The 25,197-nt window shown below is 39.1% G+C and overlaps 1 protein-coding gene and 1 long non-coding RNA gene across 45 annotated transcripts in view; both read left to right on the top strand.

Moving 5' to 3' along the window:
- The window catches only part of LOC131326035 (uncharacterized), a 138,746-nt gene that overhangs the window by 41,064 nt on the left and 72,485 nt on the right, over positions 1–25,197 (top strand). For 2 of the 44 annotated variants that reach the window (XM_058358622.1, XM_058358625.1), the window contains one exon: positions 18,678–18,779. The exons of 40 other annotated variants lie outside the window; for them this stretch is intronic. In XM_058358622.1, the coding sequence (XP_058214605.1) occupies positions 18,678–18,779 (102 nt within the window). Of the gene's footprint in view, positions 1–18,674; positions 18,780–25,197 lie in introns of all 44 variants that reach the window. 2 more of the 44 variants (XM_058358616.1, XM_058358598.1) reach the window with 2 other exon arrangements.
- Positions 2,573–5,033, top strand: LOC131326044 (uncharacterized). Its single transcript, XR_009199906.1, has 3 exons — positions 2,573–3,972; positions 4,136–4,193; positions 4,910–5,033. It is a non-coding gene; the product is annotated as an uncharacterized LOC131326044 (long non-coding RNA).

Genomic DNA, 25,197 nt, shown 5'->3' with positions numbered 1-25,197 from the left:
TGATTTTGCTTTGGTCCGCACCTCCCCTTTTCCGATCGAATTTCGATGATCCAAAACGCTCAATGTGACCAAAACATGATTTTAAGGCTACACGCGTGAATTTAGAAAAAAAAGACCGGGAATGGCTTGATTTGAGCAGTTTTTTATAGAACTATTCAATAAAAAATTATTCGGATCAAGCCCTTTCCGGTCATTTTTTTTTCCTGATTTCTTGTGAGTACCCTTAAAATCACGTTTTGAACACATTGAGCGACTCAGATCAATAAAATTCGACAGGAACGCTATTTAATGGAGCCTCTAACGAAATTCATTAGTCATTCGGACGGAATGAGGCATTTTGATTATTGGAAAATAATGTTAGGAGTAAAATTTATTTTTTTAAAAGGTTGGAAGTCTAATTGAAATTTAGAGTAAATGTTGGGGGGCATTTTGAAATTTTCCCTTTTAACTTGTGTGGGCTTTCTTTCTCAACTATGATAGGGTTCGTTGGTCGAGCTCTTATATTTGAAAAAAATAAATAAATAATTCTGATGCTTCTTATACATTTTCTATTTCTCTGTTTTTCCATTCTGCTTTCATCAGGAATTTGCAACAATGGATGAAAGTTGTAGTAGTATGCAGCTCCAACCGTGAAATATATATGATACGTTAATTTTATGCTAATATGTCACAAGGAAGTAGGAACCAGGTACAAGTGTCATCCATACTATGAATAATTTTAGTTAAGATTTGCTTTATATACTTAGAAGAGTCCATGTAATAAGGGTTTAAGAGGCATAAGTATCTAACCTGCTTATCTCGATTTCAAATATAGTTGTAAATGTTGAAGTATGAGATTCTATGATTATATCCTTACTAACCAAATAAAGTAGTTCTAATACCTCTCCTATGGAAATAGGCTAATATATATGGTGGAACCATGCCATCTCGAAGATACCATGACCCTTTGTTTTGTCTTACCGTGACTTCCACTTTTCGTGCCAAGTTGTTTGATAGCATAACTGAAATTGGGTTGGTGTATCTCTATTGAAAAAAAAAATGATTAAATTCAAGATACTCTCTGAATATGAATCACAAAATTTCTCTTCGCCGATCAAAAATAAAAAATGCATCTTCATCCCTCTTGAATTTTGAGTGGAAATGTATTTTTTTTTATTTACATCAACAATAATTTGCTCCACAGTTGTGATTTGAGTTGAAGTTGCTGGAGTCTCGATTACACTGGATTGCCTCCTACATCAAATGAAGAAACATGTTCTTCATTCTAATAAGTGGAAAAGGGACATTTAGTACTAATGTTGTCTCTCTTTAATTAGACTGTAAATAACAAAATAAATGTTTCAAAATTTCCCTTATTCATCTGTGCTGTCTGTACCGATCCATCTAGGTAGCCATAATATCCGTTTGGTTTGCTCTCATTACGTTCTCTACTTAAATACGCCATAGCAGATAGTTTGAAGCATCCAATTTGATTGTCACCGGCGAGGGGAAATTGGACACTAGAAATGCGAGAGAGAAAGGTAAAGTTACTGAAGTTGATGCCATTCGATTGATCTAATCACAAAATTTTCAAATGGCGAAGATTGTTGCAACATAAGTTGAGTTAAAGTTCTTGAAGAGACAATGAAAGGCTTTACTGGTTGTAATCGATAAATTCTTCATATAATTGGTGCTAAAAAAAAGTTTAAAATACTGTAGCGGTTGAAGCAAAGAGTGGAAGAAGAGTTGCACCCGAGATTCCTACAAGTTTTCTCTGAAATTTGTATTTTAGAATAGGTGTGAATTCTTTATTTAGGGATGTGAATTCTGTCTTTTTCTAAGGTGTGAATTCTTTATTTGAGTGTGCATTGTGTCTTTTTCGAATGTGTGAATTCTTAATTTGGGGATGTGAATTTTCCAGATGCCAGATGAGGTGTGAATTGTATAATTTGGGGGTGTGAATTATGCAGATGTGATGTGAATTCTGAATTTTGGGGTGTGAATTGTATTGGGGTGAATTTTGAAAACAAATCTCATATAAATTGATGTTTTATTTAATATTGTTTGCATTTGGATGTGAATTATATATTTATGGGTGTGAATTCACATCTCTTTTAAGAATTCACACCAAAAATTCACAGATAATTCACATCAACAATTCACCCAGAATTTGCACCTCAAAAAATTCTGGAAAATGACAAAATAAAAATTGTACAAATTGGCAAAATTGTAAATGCGTCTTTAAAAAAGGACTGAAGGGGATAGACTATACAAAAGGGGGTCCGCATGGAACGCCCACAAAAAATAGGACCGGCCAGACATTTCCCGTAAAAAAAAAAAAAAAAATACTCCTTCCGTCCCAATTTACTTGTCCCAGTTCTATTCTAACCGGATAAAAAAACTAGTTGTATCTTTAAATTGGTAATGAATTTTATATCCAAAATAGATCTTGTTTGATAGATCTCGATTTGTTCTATAATACAATATTTTCAAAATCACCTAAAATATTATAAATTACAAGATATAATCAATTGAAAAGTGACATGAACTCTCAAAAGTGACAATTAAATTGGGACGGGAGTAGTACATATCTTGGCTGGGCTGAACAGATCGGAAAAGTATTCGGTGGTAATGTGCTCTCGCACAATCTTGTGCATCATTATATGACGGTTTCACCACGATAGCTAGCTGCTGCTTTTTCTTATTAATCTCACGTTTTTGTCATGCCAACAAATAATTGACATGGTTTGGTGATTCCTCGTGTTCGATTCTCTGTTATCGAAGAATCTATACATTAGTTGCATGAGAAAGTAGTACTACTATACTTCAATGTTGACGTGATTTGGATAACAGTTGTTACAGTTTATTGGCCTGCGCGCTTGTTCTTTTCTTGCTACTTCATATAACAATTATTATGCTTGGAATTTTTTTCTTTCTTCGCGCAGAAAGCATGGTCAAAATCAACAACTTGCAGCTTAACCCTAATTGGCTACTTTTGCTTTATTCGATCGGTTATTATTTGAGTTTGCCAGACTTGTTCCTGCACTGATCTAATTGCAGCAGCTACAGTTCTAGCCCTTCTGAAATCAAGGTCTACACAGAATGCTAAGGGAATCATTATTTGTGTTTGCAGGTGTTTTCGTCAAAATGTACAATACTTGAGAGCTGACTTCTCTGCTTCTTCCCTTTCGGCGCTTGTTTGCCCCAACCTTATATTTCAGAGACGAAAAATGGAAGACAGAACAAAAATTTATATATCATACAAAAAATTCACACAAAACCGTAGCATGAAATTCAAACATTCATCGGATGTGTGGACAGGGTTGAATGTTTTCCATCGATCCTGTTTGTAAACGAATGAATTCGTAATGCATTCATAATAATTCATGGATGCTTGGATGTTCTTTATCTAGGCATAACATTTTGTGGGCAATGTCCAAATACTGCCTAGGTGATTCTAAGTTGCATGGAAACGAGAAACTATATGCAACATCTTGGATAAATTTGGAAAAAGAAAAAGTGGTGAGAGAGTAAAGAATTGTACTTTGCCTTTTCTTTTTTCTGTAGGAGAGGAATAAATTAACCGAGGCAGCTTTGTTCTTTCCAATGCTTTGCTAGCAAGATAAGGACTTCCTTCCGAATCAATCAAACTTCTGCATCACTTTGGTAACAGGAATTCTACTTTGGAGGGAGTTGGAAACTTGACTGTCATGGTTGCCAACATAAGTTAGTTTAAACAAGCTCGAGTTTCTGATCAAGCCATCTTCTCATTCTGTTTTGCCTCGCATTCTCTGCTAAACAAGCTCGAGTTTCTGATCAAGCGATCTTCTCATTCTGTTTTGCCTCGCATTCTCTGCTAAACATGCTCGAGTTTCTTTCCTAGCTATTTGTCTCCTGCTCCCGACTTCTTCTTTCTTTACTTAAATTGAAGACCAAAGGGTGTTTGGAGGACCCGGGACATCTCAATTTGCTCGGTTTGCAAACAACAAAGAGGTATGCCTTGACGCTTTCCTGGTTTTATTGATTAATATCGGCCGGAATCAGAATTATAAATAGCTTTCTTTTGTTTCAACCACTCTCCTGTGGCACGTCTTTAATCTATCATCAATTCATTAATAACGACGTAACCAAAACTTGTTTTCCTTGATATTTTCAGAGTTACTCTGGTCCGACGAGATCGGCAACGTAGTTCAAGCATCTCCAAAAGGACTGAGGTTACTTCTCTTTTTTTTCCCTAAGTTGAATCTCCTTTGTTCCTTTCTTTTTTTTTTTCTTTCCCGTTGTTGGATTGGAATGTTGGAAATTGGTCTCTTGAATTGCAAAATGGCGCCATCTCTCCTTCGATAATTGGAACACAAAAAAACACTTCGAGGCATGTTACTGAGTCAATCACTTTCCTAAAAATTGGATTTTTCCCACTAGATGGTGGGCATTGGATTACAACAAATCCCCCTTCAAGATACAACGAAACCCAAATTCAAAGTTTTTTTTTTGTCTGTGTTTGCACAAATCAAGATGGACAGAACAACAGAATATCAATATGCCTAAAAAATTCTCGGAAGGGAGCGTGTGCAGAAAGAGCAATCCATTATGAAATTTTCGGTATAAGAAATGCCTTTACAAATGGTTTATTTGACATATAGGCACCATTGTGTGACATATCATGTCTTTAGTAGACACACGTTAGGAATGATCATGTCTATTCAACACACTCATTAAGAATGATCATGTCTTTTGAAGACATTTGGAAGAGGCATAAATATGAATGTGATTGATTCATAGTTTATAAAATGTCACTGCCCCCCATAATTGTGTATGAGTTTTCAGTACATCGATTTTATTTGTACAAGCACGTCATTTTGCTCTTATTGTAAGTATCTGCAAAAACTTGACTGCTTCCTTGGTACTTAAAGCATCATTTTGGTAATAGGAATTGTACTTCGGATCGGAAGAAATTGGAAACTTGACTGTCATTGTTGCCAACAGAAGTTTAAAAGCCTTCAAGCCGGCCATATCTTCTTATTTTGTTTGCAACAAGCTCGGTTTGAGAACAACAAAGAGGTATGCCTGAACACTTTCCTGCAGGTTTTATTGATTAATGTCAGCCGGGATCAGAACTGTAAATAGCTTTCTTTTGTTTCGACCTCTCTCCTGTGGCACATCATCAACCTATCATCAATTCATTATCAACGATGTTATCAATACTTTTTTTCCTTGACATTTCCAGAGTTACTCGATCTGGTCTAACGAGGTCGGCAGCGTAATTAAAGCATCTCCAAAAGGACTGACCTAAGGCAGTGACCAGGTTACTTTTTATTTCCCAAGTTAAATCTCATTTTTTCCTCTTTTTTTCCCTTGTTTTTTTGGAAACGGCAAAAAGATTTTATTAGAAACTCAACAAAGAGTACATCGAGAAAGCAAAAAAGGATAAGATACCCGCATCATGATGTTTGATACATGAAGAAGAGTGAAAGGCCCAAAATAAAACAACGAAAAAAACATCCAACAATAAGTTAAGTGTGACCCAGAAAGTCTGAAACTGCTCAACCGCAACACGCAAATTGCAAGCACCCAATACCCTGAGGCCTAACCGAAGCATCCAGATGCAGAATCCAAATTACCTTAAACCACGAGATCCCAAAAGACTGCAGACCAATTGCATCAGAACTCCACACTTCACCCAATAAACACCCACGGAAAAAAATACCAATCATTCCAGAAAGCTAAGAACATCCGCAGAAAACACGAGCAGCCCAAAAACTATCAAAATACCAAGAGCAACAGCACAAAGACAGCAAAATAGCAGCAACCCTCCAAACAGCAAAACTGAACTAAAACTTAGACCAAAAACCCTCAACTAGCAGCCACAGGAAACAAGGAAAGCCAAAAAATACACTCGATCCTCTCACCCAGCCACAAAAGCCTATCCAAACCAGAATCAAAGCCCTCTTAGAAAAACACACCCACAACACCCTCACCTAACGAAAACCTCACAACACAAGAAATAGGCATATCAGCAAACTGAGGTTTTCCGTCTAAGAGGAGCAGATGTGTTCCTCTGAAGAAGAGCCTCATATTCTTTAGCTTCATTTTCAATCAACCTTAGCATTTTTTCCCTTGTTGGATTAGGCTGGAAATCGGTCTTCTTGAATTGGAAAATGGCACCGTCTCTCCTTCAAAAATTGGAATGCAGAAAACACGTATTTGAGGCATATGACTGAGTCACTTCCCTAAAGATAGTATTTTTCCCACTAGATGATGTGCATCGGGTTATAGCAAATCCGCCTTCAAGATACAACGAAACACGAACTCAAATTCTTTTTTGTTTGTGTTTGCACGAATAAAGACAGACAGAACAACAGAATATCATTATGCGTAAAAAATGCCAGAAAGAGAGTGTGTATAGAGAGCAATCCAATTTGAAATTCTCGGTGAAAGAAATACCTTTACAAATAGCTTATTTATTGACGTAGACACCCTTGTATGACAGGTTATGTATTTAGTAGGCACATATTAGGAATGATCATGTCTTTTAACATTCGTTAGGAATGGTCATCTCTTTTAAAGACAATTAATTAAGAAGCATCAGGCCTCTTTGTAGGCACCCTTTTGTGAAGCCTCATTCCTGTAGTAGACGTTAATTTAATTAGGAAGGATTGTGCTTTCTTGTAGGCACTCTAATGTTTCACAATCCTTTCTAAGAGTATCCACAATATAAGGTCTAACTAAAATTGGACAACCAAAAGTTGTCATGATCACCTTTTGGTTATTCTTTTATGAAATTGCTAAATTAAAAATGTGGAGGTCTACAAAGGCATAACCAAAATTGGATAGTCAAACTTGTCACGTCGACTTTCAAACTTAAAAAAAAACTAAAATTTCAAAATAGAAAAAAAGTTTTCAGAAAATTATTTTTGAAAATAGAAAAACAGATTTTGAAAAAATAGAAAACAAGATTTTGAAAATGTTAAATTAATTTTTTTAAAACATTGTTGTGTGTGTGTGTGTGAGAGAGAGAGAGAGAGAGAGAGAGAGAGAGAGAGAGAGAGAAGATTTTTGTGTAATGATAGGTGTACTTGATTGTGGATATGTTGGGTCCATTAAAGTTGGTTATTATGAAGAAATTCCTAATTTTGATTATCCAAAGGCCAATTAAGATTTGGTTATTGGTAAGAGGTTACTAAATTTGGTTGTCCCAATTTGAAAACATTTTAAAGCAAACATTAATTGCTAGCTTTAGTAACTCTTATGACAAGCTGTTGTAACCTTCTACAAAAACCTCTCAATATCTTTTCAAAGAATCCCAAACCAAAACCCATTAATTATTTTGAGAAACGCTTAAAAGGAATTCTGTCTTGTTGCGTAGCTCTTGTTTTCCTTTATCCCCAAATGATTTAAATTATTAGAATGTACGTGGATCGTATACGCATCATGTAAAAGGAATTTTATTTCAGATATTGTTCCCACGGATCATGAATGTCCATAAAAGAAGGCAAATATGACACTTACCACTCCTCACAAAATATTACCATTCACAGTTTAAATGCTGAATGTTGCCACCTAACTAAATGGTTTCTCCTCCCAAAATATTACCATTCCTGTCCACGTACCCTTTTTTTTTTTTTTTGTCAATCGATAGAAGATATCATTTTTGCTTGAGATATGAAGTATATAGTATAAATCTGGGATACTACATCAATTGTAAGAGTTTATAAGACAACCAAGCTCAACAATTCAACCGATACAAGAAATAAGCCCATTATGAGATAGAAACAAATAAAGAAATGAAAAGCCTTCTAAAGGAAGAACACCCATACGTAGGTAGGGAGACTCGAAATCCTGACCTTATAGTGAGATGTACGAATCATGACCAACTGAGCTAGCCCCAGTTGGTTTATCCATGTCCCCTTAACCACTATGTTTTGTTTCCCCGTTCCTCTCTTAATTTCCACAACTTCGGACCCCCTTCTCATCCCTTAGCCATTGAAAGCAGTGCAGGGAGCTTCTTCAGATGACCTCTAATTAAATAGAATAGTCAATCATAATCAGGGCTTAATCTTGTAAGCAACTTAGCCTTACTTCATATGGTTTGGTATCTATGAAGCACGGGTATGGGTAGGAATACCGGTACTGGTATGGTACGGGCAGAGGGGTATGGCCAAACTTGGGTACGAGTGTGGGTAAATTTAGGGTACGTCCTGAAAATTGAAATATATCTTTATATTTAAGAGGAATGTATTAGTATTTCTAATAACTGCAAACCAAATGAAAGAATTAGTTAAACGACTTTGTTGATTAAGATCCAATATCCAAACCGTAGTTAAATGCCTTAATGCCATGAGTAAGGTACAAACCAGGGTGTAAATGGATACTGATCATAAATAAAGGTCTCATCAAGATGACTCGTTTGTTTAACTAGAGAAGACACTATTCGGGTACGTTTGAGATATATATAGTGGATAGGGCAGGTATGACATGGTTCTTGAAATACTCATGCATGGTTCATAGTTTGGTGTTGATTCAGAGACCAATCTTTATTTAGTCATTGTTGTTATGTTTCCAATTATCCTAAAAGCTTAAGCTGTTAAGAAATTGGTCAAAAGAAATTGGTCAAGCAATGTATATCAGGTTATCCAATGCCCTCTCTCACTTTTAACCCACGTCTTGCATGTAGAGATACAAACATAATGCAAAGAGAAAAAACATAATACAAACGGAGAACAAATGCATATAGAGAGACGTGGACCCAAGACTTCTTGAAACCCATTTCACAATCATGTTCTTTTTCATAGGCAAATTTTTTTTTATTAGAAACTCGATAATGGATACATCGAAAAAGTAAGGACAAGCATCATTGAGAGGAGAAAACCAATCTAATCATATGCAAGCCAACAATCCCAAAAAGAGAAAAAAGAGACCAACGAAAAGTTGGAAAAAAAATATTACATCAAAAAGAAATAGGATAACTCAGATTTTATGCTTTCTAATACTATCCAAATAGCTCCTGAAATCTTCAACAGAATAGGCTGTAAGATTGCATCTCCTTTTAACACACAAAGCCACTATTAGTTTGATACGGTCAACCACTTCATCAACATCAGGAATTGAATTCTTGAATACAAGATCATTTCTTGCTTTCCAAATAAACCAAAGAACAGCATAGAGAGTGGTATTCCAACATATTTCTTCCAAGTTGTGAAAAGAATTGGAGAACCAAAATTCAATCGGGCTAGAGAGAGTTATAGGGCAAATCCAAGAAATATTCCACCAAAAGAGAATAGCAGACCAGATATTCTAAGCAAAGCTGCAATGAAGAAGCAAATGATCGAGAACGTGTCTCTGAAGATGTAGAGCATAGATGACCGATGCCAAGGTTTGGGGGAATGATATTTCTCCTCACTAATCATGTTACATGGGCTTGGGTAGAATTCAACCCTCAAAACTAGATATTGAAAGTGAGGGTGCCCTCGAGCTTATACACTTTGCATTATTTTGGTACTCAGGCGATGTGAGATTTCACTTCATACCCTCCCTCACGCGCAACGTGCACACTCGATAACATATGAACACGCACCCTACCTATCATTTGAACCTGGCTCTAATACCATATTAAGTGGCCAGTTGTTCCTACGGCTTAGGTTGTTATAAAATCGACCCAAAAATGCATATCAAACAATCTAACAGTGGTATGTGTGTTGTCTTAAGGGAGAGGGAAAGGATTGGTGGGCAATTAGGAGTTATTAGGGGTGGAGCAGCGGCCTTTCCCATCCGCGGCGCTACACGTGGTCGAGGCCACTAGTGGAGAAGTGGGCATAGACGTTTGTGAAAAGAACTCCCTGTAGCATGTTTTATATATATATATATATATGAAAAAACTCCCAAGGCTTCAACTATTTCAACTATGGTTACATTTGGAACCAGAATGGCTTCCATCCTTATAATTCGACCCGTCTGATCCCAGCGCTTGCAAACGTCGGTAAAAAAAGCGCTCGTAAACACAAATCTATACCAGCGCCCACAAAAAGCGTTGGTACAATGCTATTGCAGCAAGGATCCTCCAGCGCATTGTCCAAGCCCTGGTATAGACCACGAAGGGCTATAGCATCATGAACCTTTACCAACGCTTTTGAGCGCTGGCGTATCGTGACTTTCTTGTAGCTAGTGACAAGACCCACACCCCCTTTACACCTAGCCACATACAAAGCCCCGTCCAGGTTAATCTTGAAACATCCCCGACTTGGAGGCTCCCAACGGGTTACACTAGGAATAGGGACCTGCCTCATTCTCATGGTTTCACTTGCGGGTAATAGACAGAAACTCATGGAAATCATTTAACACGGTAGCCACAATCACAGTTTCGCATTTCCACTCACCTTTGAAAAACCCATGCATTTCGAGCTGTCCATACGTGCTAACAAATAGTTGCAAAGAGACCCACCAATTTCCAATTTCCTTCTCCACGGTTCACCAACCCAACACTAGACCCTCATATCTCACCAAACTAAATTGTAGCCATGCGATCTGGACGAAATTGGAAGGGGGACAGCCACATTACATGTCAGTTAATGAACATTTTGTTGCTCCATTTGAACACTTTCGGGAGTGCATTAATTAGGTAACAAATCTCATCTCGACTTTAGCACCCTTTGTAACTGCGGCTTGTTAGAGAGAGAGAGAGAGAAGGGAGAGGGGGGAGAATAGAGGAGAGAAAAGAGAGCATGGGTCCCGTTTTTCTTTTTTAAACTTTAACTACTCCTAGAAAGCCTCCTAAAAATGTCAAATGTGCCATTTTTTCATTCACTATGTAACAATCTTCTAACACATAATTTTTGGGCCCCAATTTTAACAGTTTTTGTCCTATAACAAACATTATTCAAAGAGTCAAATGTGGATGCTCTTGATCCCTTTTCTTAAATACCCTTTCGATAATCTCTTCCATACTTGTAAGTCAAGGCTTGGGCAAGCAGAGCCAAGATGGCGTACTCCTATAAACCAATCCTTGGAGAAGTTGTGGAGCTATATATGGTGACTCACCGAATAGGACTTCCAAGGCTGACACATGATGACTTGAAAGTACCAATTAATGCATGGAAAACCAGAAAGCCACTATGAGTAGCAATGTTAAATTGAGGCGAATGGAGCCAATTCAAGATTTCAAAGACGAGAGGGGCTAGCAAAGGTTACATGAGGTCATAATAACATTTCTAGTGCTATATGAGGCATCACCTCCTTCACCTATTTACTGGTTAGAGAGACTGCAATGGTTTCGCTTAGCTCCTTTGCAGCTTAATAACATTATGCGTGGTCTATTAATTGCTCGGGCATATTGAGTATAAGTACCCTTCATTTCTTACATAAATCTCTAAGGGTATATTTGTTGGATGGAATCAATGTTGGAATGGAATAGTCATTCCAATGACTTACTTATTCCAATGTTTGGTTCACCATTAAATAATGGAATGATGATTCCAAAAGGAATCACTATTCACCTTAGTAAAGGAATTGTCATTCCATCCAAAAAACTAAGGAATTGTTATTCCATTTCTTTGTCACACCAAAATTACTAGTGTCACTCCAACATTCACTATTGCCATACCAAATATTACTATTGTCACTCTAAAAAATACTATTGCCACTCCAAAAAATACTATTGCCACCTCAAAAATTAATATTGTCACTCCAAAAATTGCTATTGCTACACTATTCCATTGGAAATGAGAATGACTATTCCTAAGCACAACCAAACATGAGAATGGGAATAATTATTCTATTCTCAATTCCTCCAATTCTATTCCATTCTTAATTCTATTCCATCTAACCCAACGCACCCTAAGAGTTTGGCTAGTTTGTTTTGTGCCTCCACTCACTGTGAGTAGAGGCATGGGGCCCTCATGGAGTTCTGATTGTGAGGAGTGGATGTTACTTATTGAGTCAGAGCCTCCTGGGTAGTAATTCCTCTGAGGTAGGCAGAGTATGGCTCGAAGCCTGAGTTTTAGGTAACGGATCCCTTAGGATACAGCGCACATGCAATATCCATTGTGTATGGAGGCAATCTACCCAGATCAGGAGCAAAGAGGAGTTGTGGTTGCTCCGACATGAAGAGAATCCGGATATGCTTCTTTACCTAGTCCAAGGTCGAGGAGGCATTAAGCCCTTGCAAAGTTCTGAGGCTGGAAGGCAAAGGTTATACCTTGAGAGAGAGAGAGAGAGAGAGAGAGAGAGAGAGTACGATCCCTATGGAGGTATCACCTCTGAGGCACATGACGGACTCACAAGGGGTGAACGAGAGCTGGAGGTGAAACGGTTACAAATGAAGGTTATGCCCAAGCTTTTCCTTCGGGGATGGAATCACCCAAGCCTCAACTTAACATGAGATGGAATCCACAAATGAGCTTGCTCTTTCTGGGGATGAGCATCATTCGGAGGCGAGGCACTCATCGGCAGGCTCGCTCATTCGGAGTTGGAAAGCTTGGAACTTGCTTTATTTGTGCAGAGGTTGGAGCTCGCAGACTTGGATGTAGAAGCCTATTGACGGTATACTGGAACCATTAAAGCATACAAATTGGTGACAGGTTCCAGCAGATACCCCCATAAAGAAATTTTTAATAGTTATGTAACTCTATATCCTGCATTGTTTGCTTGTAAAAAAACCAATTGGCAACGGATAAAAGAATACAGAAGTAGAACATCATTTGTGCTATGCACCGTTAAAAAAAATTGTACTAAATGAAAAGTATTAAAGCATCCGACACAAAAACTAATTAGCAATGAGTGGAGAGGCTAGACTTACCAAGCTAATGACAAAATAGTTATGGAGGTGAAATTTTAAACACAGTGCATGGCACAAGCTCTTTTAACACTCCCCGTACATTCAACCTCTGACTCGCATGTGAAAAAAGAAATAATGAATTCATAATACATGGATCGCCATGAAACTAAGTGCACATATAGCGTAAACAACAGGAATTAACCGATAACAAAATAGTTTTGGAGGTGATAGTTAACCAATATGGGACAAGCTCTTCTAACATAAAGTAAAGAGAAGAGTGGAAAGATGCCAGGTTGAACATCTAACTTTCTTCTTTAGCATGTTAAAAGGTTGTATATATGAATAATGCAGTACTTACATTGCTCTTATTGTAGGTCCTTTTATATTCTCTTTATTTACTTTTTTTAGGTTCTTTCGTTCTTTGAATTGATAGCTTTTAGCTTTTAAATCAAATCTCATCCTTTGACAACTGACGTTGGGACTCGATGCAGGGAAAACGAAGAAAGAGTGAATTGAAAATGTGTAACCCAACAATTGTACTGGACAAAATTGTAGAGAAAATTGTTGGCATATCATTCGAATCAGTGGGGCGTCATCTCGGTTATCTTTTTCATTACAAGCAGAACATGAAGGATCTTGAAGTTGAGATGAATAAGCTTCAGGAGCGGAGAAGAACCATTCAAGGACAAATTGATGAAGCCAAGACTAATGGTCAGGTTATTGTTCAAAATGTTTCAGATTGGCTAAATGAAGGTGACGGGCTGAGACAAGGAGTTGAGACGTTTATGGACGAAAAAAATGTTAAGGAAAATGTTCAGTGCTTTAAATTCTCATGTCCTGACTTCATTTTGCGGTACAGGCTGAGCAAGGAAGCCGAAAAGAAGATGGGTGATGTGAAAAGTCTCATTGAGAAAGCCAACTTTGATACAATTTCACGCCGTGCGCCACCTCCTCCGGAACTCCAATTTCCATCCAGCGGGGAGTACGTAAGTTTTGATTCAAGAGCATTGGTTTTCAATAGGATCATGGAAGCATTAACAGATTCGAAGGTTAATGTGATTGGGGTATATGGAACAGGAGGGGTGGGTAAGACGACAATGGTCGAAAAGGTTGGCGAACAAGTGAAAAAAGTTGGACTTTTTGATGAAGTCGTGACGACAGTTGTCTCTCAGGATGCAGAGGTGGTCAAAATCCAAGGTGTACTTGCTGACCGTTTGAATCTAAAACTGAAAGGGGAAACTGAAGTTGGGAGAGCATTTGAACTCTGGAATAGATTGAACAATGAGAAGAGAAATCTTGTAATATTGGATGATATTTGGAAAGAATTGAAATTGAAGGATATAGGTATTCCTATCACAGATGGAAACAAAGGTTGCAAAGTTGTTCTAACATCACGAAATAAACGCGTCTTGGAAAATATGGAAGTTGATATAAATTTCCCAATCCAAGTGTTGTCAGAGGGAGAGGCGTGGAACCTTTTTAAGAAGAAGATGGGAAATAATGTTGACTCTCAACTCTATGACATAGCATATGCGGTTTGTAGAGAATGTGGGGGCTTGCCAGTGGCTATACGTGCAGTTGGAGCTGCATTGAAAGGCAAGGGTATGTATGCCTGGAAAAGTTCACTAGATAAACTTAGAAAGTCCATGCTGAACAACATAGAGGATATTAACCCACGGTTGTTTTCCTCTTTAAGGTTGAGTTATGATCACTTAGAATCCAAGGATGCAAAATCGTGTTTCTTGCTCTGCTGTTTGTTCCCAGAAGATTACCAGGTTCCAGTTGAGGATTTGGCGAGACACTGCATGGCGAGGAGGTTGCTTGGTCAAAACCCGGACACATTGGAAGAAGCAAGAGACATTGTATTTTCAGTTGTCAATACCCTCAAAACTAGTTGTTTGCTTTTAGACGGCAAAAATGATGATTTTGTGAAAATGCATGATATCGTGCGAGACGTTGCTATTTCAATAGCAAAAGAAGGGGAAGCATTTCTGGTCAAACATGGTGTCAAAGAGTGGCCAGAGACCGAGACTTACGAGAAATGCTCTGCAATCTCATTAAGGTTCGAAACTATTCACGAGCTTCCCGATGAGTTGGTATGTCCGGAACTCCACACTTTAATGCTGGAATGTAGCAGCAGTAAATTTCAGCCCGGACTCAATAAGGGAATTCCGGATGGGTTTTTTAAAGGGACAAAGAAACTTATGGTTCTAGAGTTGAACAGAGTAACTTTGTTGCCACTACCATCTTCACTTGGAAAATTGACGGAACTTCGAATGTTATGCCTGAATCGATGCAAGTTGGGAGATATCACTATACTCAAGGATCTCAAGTATAAGCTTGAAGTACTTAGACTTCGAGGTTCTGATATAAAAGCCTTGCCACTTGAGGTAGGAGAGTTAACACGTCTTCGGTTGTTAGATTTGGGGGGTTGTAACGAGCTCGAAGTGATTCCAAATGGTGTCATATCCAAATTACACCGGCTTGAAGAATTATATTTCCCACGTGGCCCCTTCAAGAAATGGAAGCTCCAAACAACCAATAAGGAAATAAGCAGAGTGAGCATTGAGGAGCTAATGTCATTGCCTCGATTATCGACTTTAGATATTACCATACCTAGTGTTCACATTGACGAGTGGTTGGCTGTAGACCTTGGCTTTCTGAATTTGATCAGATTTAATATTACAGTGGGTAGCCCACCATCCGGACACAGAGACGTTCAACCAGCAACGGCGGTCATGGTGCTTGGCCCCATTTACATTAAAGGTGAATATTTCAACATCTTGGAACGCCTACTTGGCAAACCAAAATGGTCAACTGAAAGAGGTGGACTATACCCATCAAGATCCTTCAATAACTTATCTCAACTAGTACTTGAAGGGTGGAGGTTGAAATATCTCTTTTCCCCCTCCTGCGCAAGAGGACTTCTGCAACTCCAACATCTTAAAATAAACAGAAGTGAGATCATGGAAGCAGTAATTGGAAATGAAGGAGAGAAGGATGAAGAAACAATCGAAAACGTTATAAACTTCAGTCAGTTGAAAACTTTGCGTTTGGATAGGCTACAATGCCTCGTAAGCTTCTATCCTCGGATAAATAAGGCTACCACTGAGAGTCAGTCTTTTGCACCTGCACAATCTCTCTTTAATGAAAAGGTACGCTTCGTCAATATTATATTTATCATTTATGAGCAATGTTTTGGTGATTACATTTGGGTATTACATGATGTGTCACCATTGTATTAATAGAAAAGTTATTTTTTGCAAATGCTTTAATTCTATATGAGGAATCTAGTGGCATAATGACTGTATTCTTTATTTCTTTTTGGTAAATAGATGAGTGAGAGAGAGAGCGCGCATATTCTTCACTTATTTTTTGGCCTTAATCATGTAATTATCGAGAATATCCTTGTCTCTTAAAACCACCTTTTATAAATTATCGCAATTTGATATAATTGTCCTACATTAATTTTGAGTATTATGTTAGTCAATGCTATTAAGAAATCATATTGTCCAGTGATCCCAAGCTCAAGTTAATTATATGCTTGGAGTGTGAGTTTATTCACCTTTTCAACCTGGTTGGTATAATTGTTGTTTTACAAATATTGACTTGGGGGCAATGTTTTGAAAACCGGCCAGATCGGTGAGCAAACTGAAAAAGACACCGGGTGGACGGATTACCAGTTCAATCGGTATCGAACCGCAACATCATAATAAACTCATACTTCTAAAATTCATATGCAGATAAAAGTAATGGGTTTATTATATAATGCAAAGATTAGTGAAATGAGATAAACTTTTCTATCCCATGTTGGATATTTGTTTATTTTAATTTCTAAATTATCCTCGCTATATATGGAAATTTCAAATTTTTTATTTTGAGCAAATTAAGAAAGAATGAAATTAACAAGTTCATGAGGTAAGCAAAACAAAGCCTTTATGATCAATTTTGTTTTGTTTTTTTGGGTGTGAATTTTGGGTTTTCGTTGGGACCAAATTATATGAACTATTCCAGCTCAAAAATGACTAACACCCCATGAACTTAGACCTATTGATTATAGTGCTAAAGAGTGGAATCAAATCAAGTCAATTAGAGATTTGTTTGTTGGTGTGTGGGAATTGTGTCTTACCTGAGTTCTGAAACTCAATGACAAGAGTGTACGTCTTAAAATATCTTGTGTTATCTATGAATTGGTTGCAACTTGCAAGCATCAAACATAGTCTCATTGATATATGTATGGGTATATTAGTCAATGAGACTATGTTTATATATATATATATATATATATATATATATATCTATATATATATATATATATATATATATATATATAATATAGTAATCTTCTAATGCGGACCTCCGCATCCAAGCAAAGTGCGGGCCTCCCCTTTTCTGATCGAATTTCGATGATCCGAGCTGCTCAATGTGTTCAGAACATGATTTTAAGGGTACCTGCGAGAAATCAACAAAAAAAAAATCGGGAAGGTTTTCATCCGAGCAAAACAAAGCCTTGATTTGAACGTGATTTTCGTTGGGTCATTTTTTTGCCGATTTCTCGCATGTGCCCTTAAAATCACGTTTTGAACACATTGAACGGCTCGAATCATAAAAATTCAATCGGAAAAGGGGAGAAATAGGGAGGTCCGCACTTTGCTTGGATGCGGAGGTCCGCATTAGAAGCTCTCTCTCTCTCTCTCTCTCTCTCTCTCTCTCTCTCTCTCTCTCTCTATATATATATATATATATATATATATATATATATATATATGTATGTATATACATGGGCGGTTCCATGGACAACCAATTAAACACCTAAAAAAATACCCCAAATCTCAATATCATAGTTCCTTATCAAATTTTTATGATTCGAACCGTTCAATCTGTGCAGAATGTGATTTTAAGGGTGCCCGCGAGAAATTAGCAAAAAATATGACCAAGAAGTACTTGTTTTGAGCAGTTTTTAATTAAACCGTTCATCAAATCTAAGCTAAAACCTGATTAGATCAAGCCTTTTCCAATCCTTTTTTTTTTGCTGATTTCTTGCAAATACTCTTAAAATCACATTCTGATAACATTAAGCGGCTCGGATCATTAAAATTGATCGGAAACTATGAGGTGTTTTTTTAGGTGTTTAATTAGTTGTCCCCAAAATCGCTCCGATATATATAGTCAAATATTCCGCCTATATATGTATGCTGAGACTATGTTTGGTTCGCTTGCTTATTTGCTTAAATTAATATAAGCAATAAGCAAATATACATAACTATATAAGCAAGTTTGTTTGGCTACCTATTTGCTCATTGTATTGATCACCCTTTCTACTTGCTTAATTATTTATTTGCTTATTGGTTGCTTGTTATTTGAAGCAACTAATCAAGGTTACCGAACTAAACCTAAAAATGCATGATTGACGTGATTCTTCAGCGTGCATAATTGCCAATCCTGGTGGTTCAATTAACCCACCACCGGTTAATTTGCCGGTTCAACTGGCCATATTTAATATTTAGGCCGTTTTTTTGTTTATCATGCATCATTGTTTTCGAGTTACGTACACACTAGATCAGAACATGAACGATCGATGGTTCGATCGGTCGAACCAGCCGATCCGGTCCAGATTTTAAGACAATGCTTCAGTGTATACTCTTTTGGAAGAGTTATTTACGGAGCGTCATGTACAAATTTTCAGGTTGCTTTCCCAGCCTTGCAGGAATTGTATATTGAAGATGTGCCAAGAATAACGGCGATTTGGGACATGGAAACATTCCCAGTCCCTCAAAAAGCATCAGATTCATCATTCTCCCAATTGAGGATCTTGAAAGTCGGCCGTTGTATCAATCTGGTGAATGTGGTAAAAGATTTTCCGATGATGGAAGTGAGAGGCACAGAAGAAATAAAAGAAAAACAAGTCTACCATGATTATGTCGTTCAGTTCCCTCAACTAAGGATTCTGAGTCTCGGGTATTTGGGAGGACTTTCAAGTTTCAACAACACTTCTATAATAACTAAAACGGGATCCTTGTTCAACCACCAGGTATGGATGTTCCAATTCTTTGAATTAACTGTGAACATAGTGCACAAGATTAGCTGAATATTACACTTCAATTGAATTTTTTAGTTAAGAGTTTCATCGAATGCAAGTATTGAAGGTGGATATGTTGATGGTATTCAAGGAAATTACAACCTTATACTGACAATTTTTTTCACCGTTTTAAATTAAAAATTACCACTTGTTATTTGGGTTTGAATCTTAATCTGAATTTATTTTCCTTAAATAGTAGCGAACCTTGATTTGTAGTTGATTAATTCTAAGCCGATAAATTGGGTACAATAGTTAGCAATGTGCTTTCGATCGACATTGGTAGAATTCTGTTTCACAACCAAGAAGAAATTCCGTAGGACACGATTGTAATTGCTTTTGTTTTCATGCATGCAGGAACATTGCTGATAGGTGTTAGTGCATGTTATTTTGTGAATGTAGTTGGGAATAAAAACAATTGCAAATTAATATAAGATACTCACCTTTGCGCTATCTCAAAAGTCAAAACCCACATCCATGTTTATTTCAATCTTTCACGACCGAACTAGCGGATGTTCGGTTGCTAAATGGGACCAACGTTTTGTGGTTGGTGTCCGAATAGGTAGGGAAGAAGTTATCAATGTTGTGTAAAGAAATAGGTTATCCACCTAAAACCTATTTCTTTATATCTCCTTTACTCTTCTCTTCTCTATTCTCTTCTCTTCTCTACTCTTACTTATTTCTCTTCTGATTACCAATATTTTTCTGTTCATCATCGATTTATGCAAGTTTAATTTTCTTGCTATAGAAAGGGTCAATGGACGCGATTGTTAAATGTTTGACTAGCCATTGAGCATGCGACACGTATACTCACTACAAGAAAAATTACATTGGGTGACGAATGAAAATCGTCGCAAATTGCATGTTTTTCGTCACAAATAATATTGGTGACGAAAAAAAATTTGTCGACTAAAGGTTGTCGAGGATTCCTACCTGGTGACGAAATCTATTTTTCGTCACCTATAGTGCCTTTTGATGACGAAATATTTCGTTACCAAAAAGTGAATAATTGGTGACGAATTTTTTTTCCTTGCTTATTGTGCTATTTGACGACGAAAAATTCGTCACCAATAGGTCACATCGGTGACAAAAAATTTCGTCACCAATGTAAGAAATCTGTGACGAAATTTTTCGTTGCAAAAGACGTTTTGATATAGGGAAAAAATCCTTCTTTCTTGCTTCTACTGTGTTTCGAACCCGAGTCCCTTGAGTTTTTTGCATAAGCCCCGACCAACTGCACCACACACACTTTTCACTAAATATTTGAAATATTTAATATATAACATATATGTTTAACATGAAAATATATTTCGAATGTAATTTTGAACCTTTAAACATTAAAATTAGCAATTTTGATAAACATGAAAGTTGTAGGCAATTAAGTTATTGTTCAAACCCAATTTGAATTATCTCAATCGGGGTTTTTAGTAAAGAGTTATGTCCAAAATATATTTAGTGACAAAGCGTAATTCATAAATTTCGTCACAAAAGGTACCCATTTAACGACGAAATATATTTTTCGTCACTGAAAGCATTAAAATGGTGACGAAATTATTTTTCGTCACCAAAGTTAAGCATTTGGTGACGAAAAAAATATTTTGTTACTAAATTGGTCTCATTTGGCGACAAAATATATATTTTGTCACCAAATGATTATCTTTGGTGACAAAAAATAATTTCGTCACCTTTTTTAAGCTTTCGGTGACAAAAAATGTATTCGTCACCAAATGGGTACCCTTTGGTGACGGAAATATTTTTTTCTTCGCTAAACAAGTATAATTGGTGACAAAATTATTTTGTCACGAAAGTTGTTAAAACAGTGACGAATTTATTTTTCCGTCGCCAAATATATTCATTTAGTGACAAAATTAAATTTCATCGCCACTTTTTCGTCACCAATTTTCATTTTTCTTGTAGTGACTCATCCTTCGCGAGGCTGACAGTTTGACCAACAAACCCTAGTTCGCCACGTGGCGCCTCAGTCACTTGAACACGTGGCCCCGCGCGTGGGAGCCACACGCTACCCATCGCTCTGCTGCGCCCATATGAGGGTCGCGAGCCCATAGTCCTCCTTAAAGAGAGAACTGTATTTATACAAGTGAGTACTTGGCGCGGTCCCAATGTAATGGAGACGATAACGCAGTTTAACCAAGATACACTAACAGCTTGTCCAAACTCTCATGTCTGCTTCGGCCTTTAGGTAGGACCCGAGGGGCCCCTTGAGGCTTGGGAGTAGTACTGGCGTGACCGAACAGGTCACGACCATGCCCTAACAGGAATGAAGGAGATCTAGCGGCTTGGTGGCTATAAAAGAAGAAGAGGATCTCTGCGAATTAGAGGATACACTTGCCGTCATTGCTAGGGTAGCGACACCTCGGCGGTCATAGGGTACGAAAGGGACACGTGTCATTTTATTAGTGCGCTCGAGCATTAGCTCGTGTGATCTATAAATATGAAATGTCTCTTCATCAAATCAGATATAGAGCTCATTGTGAACATTCCCTAGAGAGAGAAAGTTGGTGAGCACTAATTCCAATTGGGTCTTATCCTCCTTTCAGAGCTCTATTGTCTTTCCTCTTTGGGATCTTGGGTTAAGGTCTCCACTGCCTATTCCTTCTCTGTTCACTCTTGCTCTCTTCTTCACCCTTCTAGATCACTTCTCTCATTCATTTCCATTGACTATTCCAATCTCTCCGGCATATCTATTTCTTAGGGATATTTGTCTAATCAAATTTCAGACCTATCCTACATTGGAGACTCTGCTGGGGAGGTTGCTTAGTTTATGGTTAGTCTAAGAAGCGGTCTAGAAACCCCAGCTGTTCTCCAGCCTCCAACTCGTGTACAAGCCATGGCAAAAAATCTGGTCAATACAGGGTCCATCTTAGGCGAGGGTGACGACTCCTCCACTTAGGGGGGGAAACGCCACCATGGAGGTCTTTAAGGCCATTCGAGATGGCCAGAATCAGATGATTACCACTATGACGGCCCTCACAGAGGTTATCACTGCAACTCTGCCAAGAGAGCCGGTGGTTCCACCAACAATACCACTAGTAATAGCCCAGCAGCCTCCCGCCGGGGGGGTAGCAAACGCAACAACAGCAAACCCTGTTCAAAATCCCCCAGTGGCCGGATCGGCTCCTGTCACGGGTACTGGCTTAGCCCACCAACAGCCTCTCTTGGCCGAAAACATTGGCCAATCTCAGAATCACTTCCTCACTGCAGTTGATGTGCAAGCCCTCTTACTCGAAGAAAAAACCAAAGCTACACTTCCCTCCCTACCCAACCCCGATATACAATCCCTATACCCCATAACCATCCTCTTTTTACCCTACCCAGAAGGATATCTCCCACCAAAGTTCATCAAATTCGACAATAAGGAGGGTCGCCCACAAGAACAGGTGGTGCGTTTCATCAAAACACTTGGCGCCTACTCTGGTGACCAAAACCTTTGCCTCCGCGAGTTCTCAAAATCCCTCACGTCATGAGCAAACACTTGGTATGTGAATCTTAAACATTACTCGATCGCCACTTGGGAATAATGGTAAACAAGTTTTACACTAAGTTCTTCCAAGTCCGTAAGAAGGTCTGACTTTGTCCCTCGTAAAGGAAACCCAGCGAAACAGCGAGGATATCATTAATTACATCAAACGCTTTAAGGACAAACCTGTGGGCTGCCACGAGCCAGTGGCGAGTCACTCTTAGTCGAAATATGCATTGATGAAATTCTGCGTGAGTGTCGCATATTCCTGGTAAACATCAAAATCCCAACCTCCTCAGCCCTTCTCGAGGCAACTTACAACCTGCAGCATACTGTGAAGCCCCCTTCCAAGAACAACTGGAACTCTAACCGCTCTTTTCATAGTCGTTACTGCCTCTTTCGCTCCTCAGTAGCATAAGAGGCAAGGGGTGGTAGCGACGGCGGTGGTTCCAACAAGCAAAAAGATAAAGAGCCAACTGAGGTCCCAGAGTATCCATGCAGTATAGATGAAGTGAAAGCATTGGTGGAAGAATGGGTCACCGACGGTGTACTCAGGTTGCCTGATGTTGATCGCAAGCCATCGCGGCAGGATCGCGAGAGTCTGAGGTACTGCATCTATCACAGGTACACGAAGCATCCAACAAGCGATTGTTGGACTCTAAGGAGAATCTTCAAGAGAAAGCGATCCTCCAATTAGTTGAGGGTTGGGACCGGCCACCCTAATGATGAGCGTGAGCATCCTTACCCTGAGCATGAGTGTGCCGTCCATATGGCTGCCTATTATAACTTCTTCACGGAAGAGAATAAGTACACAGATGAAGAGGTCTATATGACTTCCTATTATGATCACTTGAATGAAATTGCCTCTCACGAGCAGCCAAGGGTTACCCCTGACCCTGACGTTGCAGTCAAGGTGTTTCAAGGAAGTACTAAGTTTAAGGCGTTCTACGACGCATTAGGCTTCACAGCCGCGGCTATAACAGAAATCACCAAGTCCATCGTGAACATTGCGAAGGCGCACCAGCAAGCATGCATGGCTGCGGATGGTTCAGTACCGCGAGTTGAGCCATCCGAGAGGGAGCTAACGCTATCACCTTCTCTGACGTGAATCGTAGCATCACATTCTCCCACAATAGGCCACTCTATGTGACAGCCCATATCAATAAGGTTAAGTTGAAATAGGCTTTCTTAGATGGAGGGGCATCCATCAACATCATGCCACTCGTTACCTTCAAAAAGCTCGGAATACCAGAAAATCGAATCATAAAATCCTCAATCGTGATCACGAGATTTTAAGGTGACAAGAAGGGTCCTTGGGCTATATAGTGGTGGACCTCGCAGTGGGCACCATTCGCGCCGCAACGAAGTTCCACATCATCGACGCACAGACGAACTACCGTATCATCCTAAGAAAGAGCTGGATGCACAAATATGTTGTAGTTCCGTCGAGCTATGATCAATGCATGAAGGGGATCTGGGCAGGAAAGAAGGTCACTGTGGTCTCGTCGAAAAAGCCTTTCGATACGGATGAGGCACACTTGCCCGACGCGGTCTACTTCTCTAAGATGGAAGAAGTGGAAGTGGTGTCGGCTAAGCCCATAGGCATCAAGGTCCTGAGGTGGGAGAACATAATGAATAGGAAAGAGGGGGTCTCAAGCAAGCGACCCGCCGCGAGGATAGCGTCAGCAACCCCACAAAAGATTACCAAAGTCCTAGAGGGTGGCAAAACAGTGTACTACTTATGACCGTGCACAGGGGAAACGATCCCTCGCGGCGTTGCCAGCCCCCACACCGTGGTAGTAGTAGAAGTTGAGCTAGACTTAGTGGATAAGTCGAAGTCGGAGTCAGCGCCAGAATGCATGCAAGACGGTCCTAGACCCCAGCAAAATGCCTTGGAGGAGATAAATTTGAGAAAAGGCGAAGGAGCCCTGTGGCCTATGTTCATAAAGCCCTTGGGGTGGGGTGGGGTGGGGTGGGGTGGGGGGGGAACCCAAGAGAAGCTAAATGAGCTATTGTGGAAACAAGTGGATGTCTTCGTGTGGCACTATGAGAAGATGCCTAGGCTGGATGAAGGCTTGGTTTCGCACCACTTGGATGTGTTCCCCAACTCCAAGGCTATGAAACAAGGGCAGCGGAAGTACAACCCCGAGTTATAGGAAAAGATAAAGGAAGAAGTTGAGGAAGGCCAGTTTTATACGACAGATTCAGTATCCCTCATGGCTGGCCAACATAGTACCAGTAAAGAAGAAAAATGGGCAGATTAGGGTTTGCATGGACTTTCGCGACCTTAACAAGGTGTGTCCAAAAGATGAGTTCCCGCTACCGCACATAGACACATTGGTCGATGTCGCCTTGGGTCACCAAATGTTCTTGTTTATGGATGGTTTCAGTGGGTACAGCCAGATAAAAATGGCCCCCGAGGATGCAGAAAAAGACAGCTTTTCACACGCTGCTCGGAAATTTCTACTATGTGGTGATGCCTTTTGGTCTGAAAAAAGCAGGCGCCACTTACTACTGCGTCATGACCACAATTTTCCACAACCTAATGCATCACATAGTGAAGGACAATGTGGATGATTTGGTGGTCAAGTCAAAGGAGAGCTACGATCATTAGAAACACCTGGACGAAGTATTCAAGTGGTGCAGGAAGTTTAACATGAAAATGAACCTGCTAAAGTGCGCCTTTGGTGTCGCGGCAGGGAAATTCTTGGTGCATAAGCACGGTATTGATGCGAATGAGACAAAGATAAAGTCCATCATAGAGATGCCTGCACCGCACTCGTAGCGGGCCTTGAAACGCTTTCTCTGAAAGGTCTCTTACTTATGGAGATTCATACTAGCGCTAGCAGAGATAACCGCACCATTCAGAGATCTACTGAAAGGGAAGGCGGTGTT

This window comes from Rhododendron vialii, chromosome 5a, assembly GCF_030253575.1.
Source record: "Rhododendron vialii isolate Sample 1 chromosome 5a, ASM3025357v1".
NCBI classification, from domain to species: domain Eukaryota; kingdom Viridiplantae; phylum Streptophyta; class Magnoliopsida; order Ericales; family Ericaceae; genus Rhododendron; species Rhododendron vialii.
The sequence above is the reverse complement of the archived record's forward strand: the minus strand, read 5'-3'. Positions and strand labels throughout refer to the sequence as shown.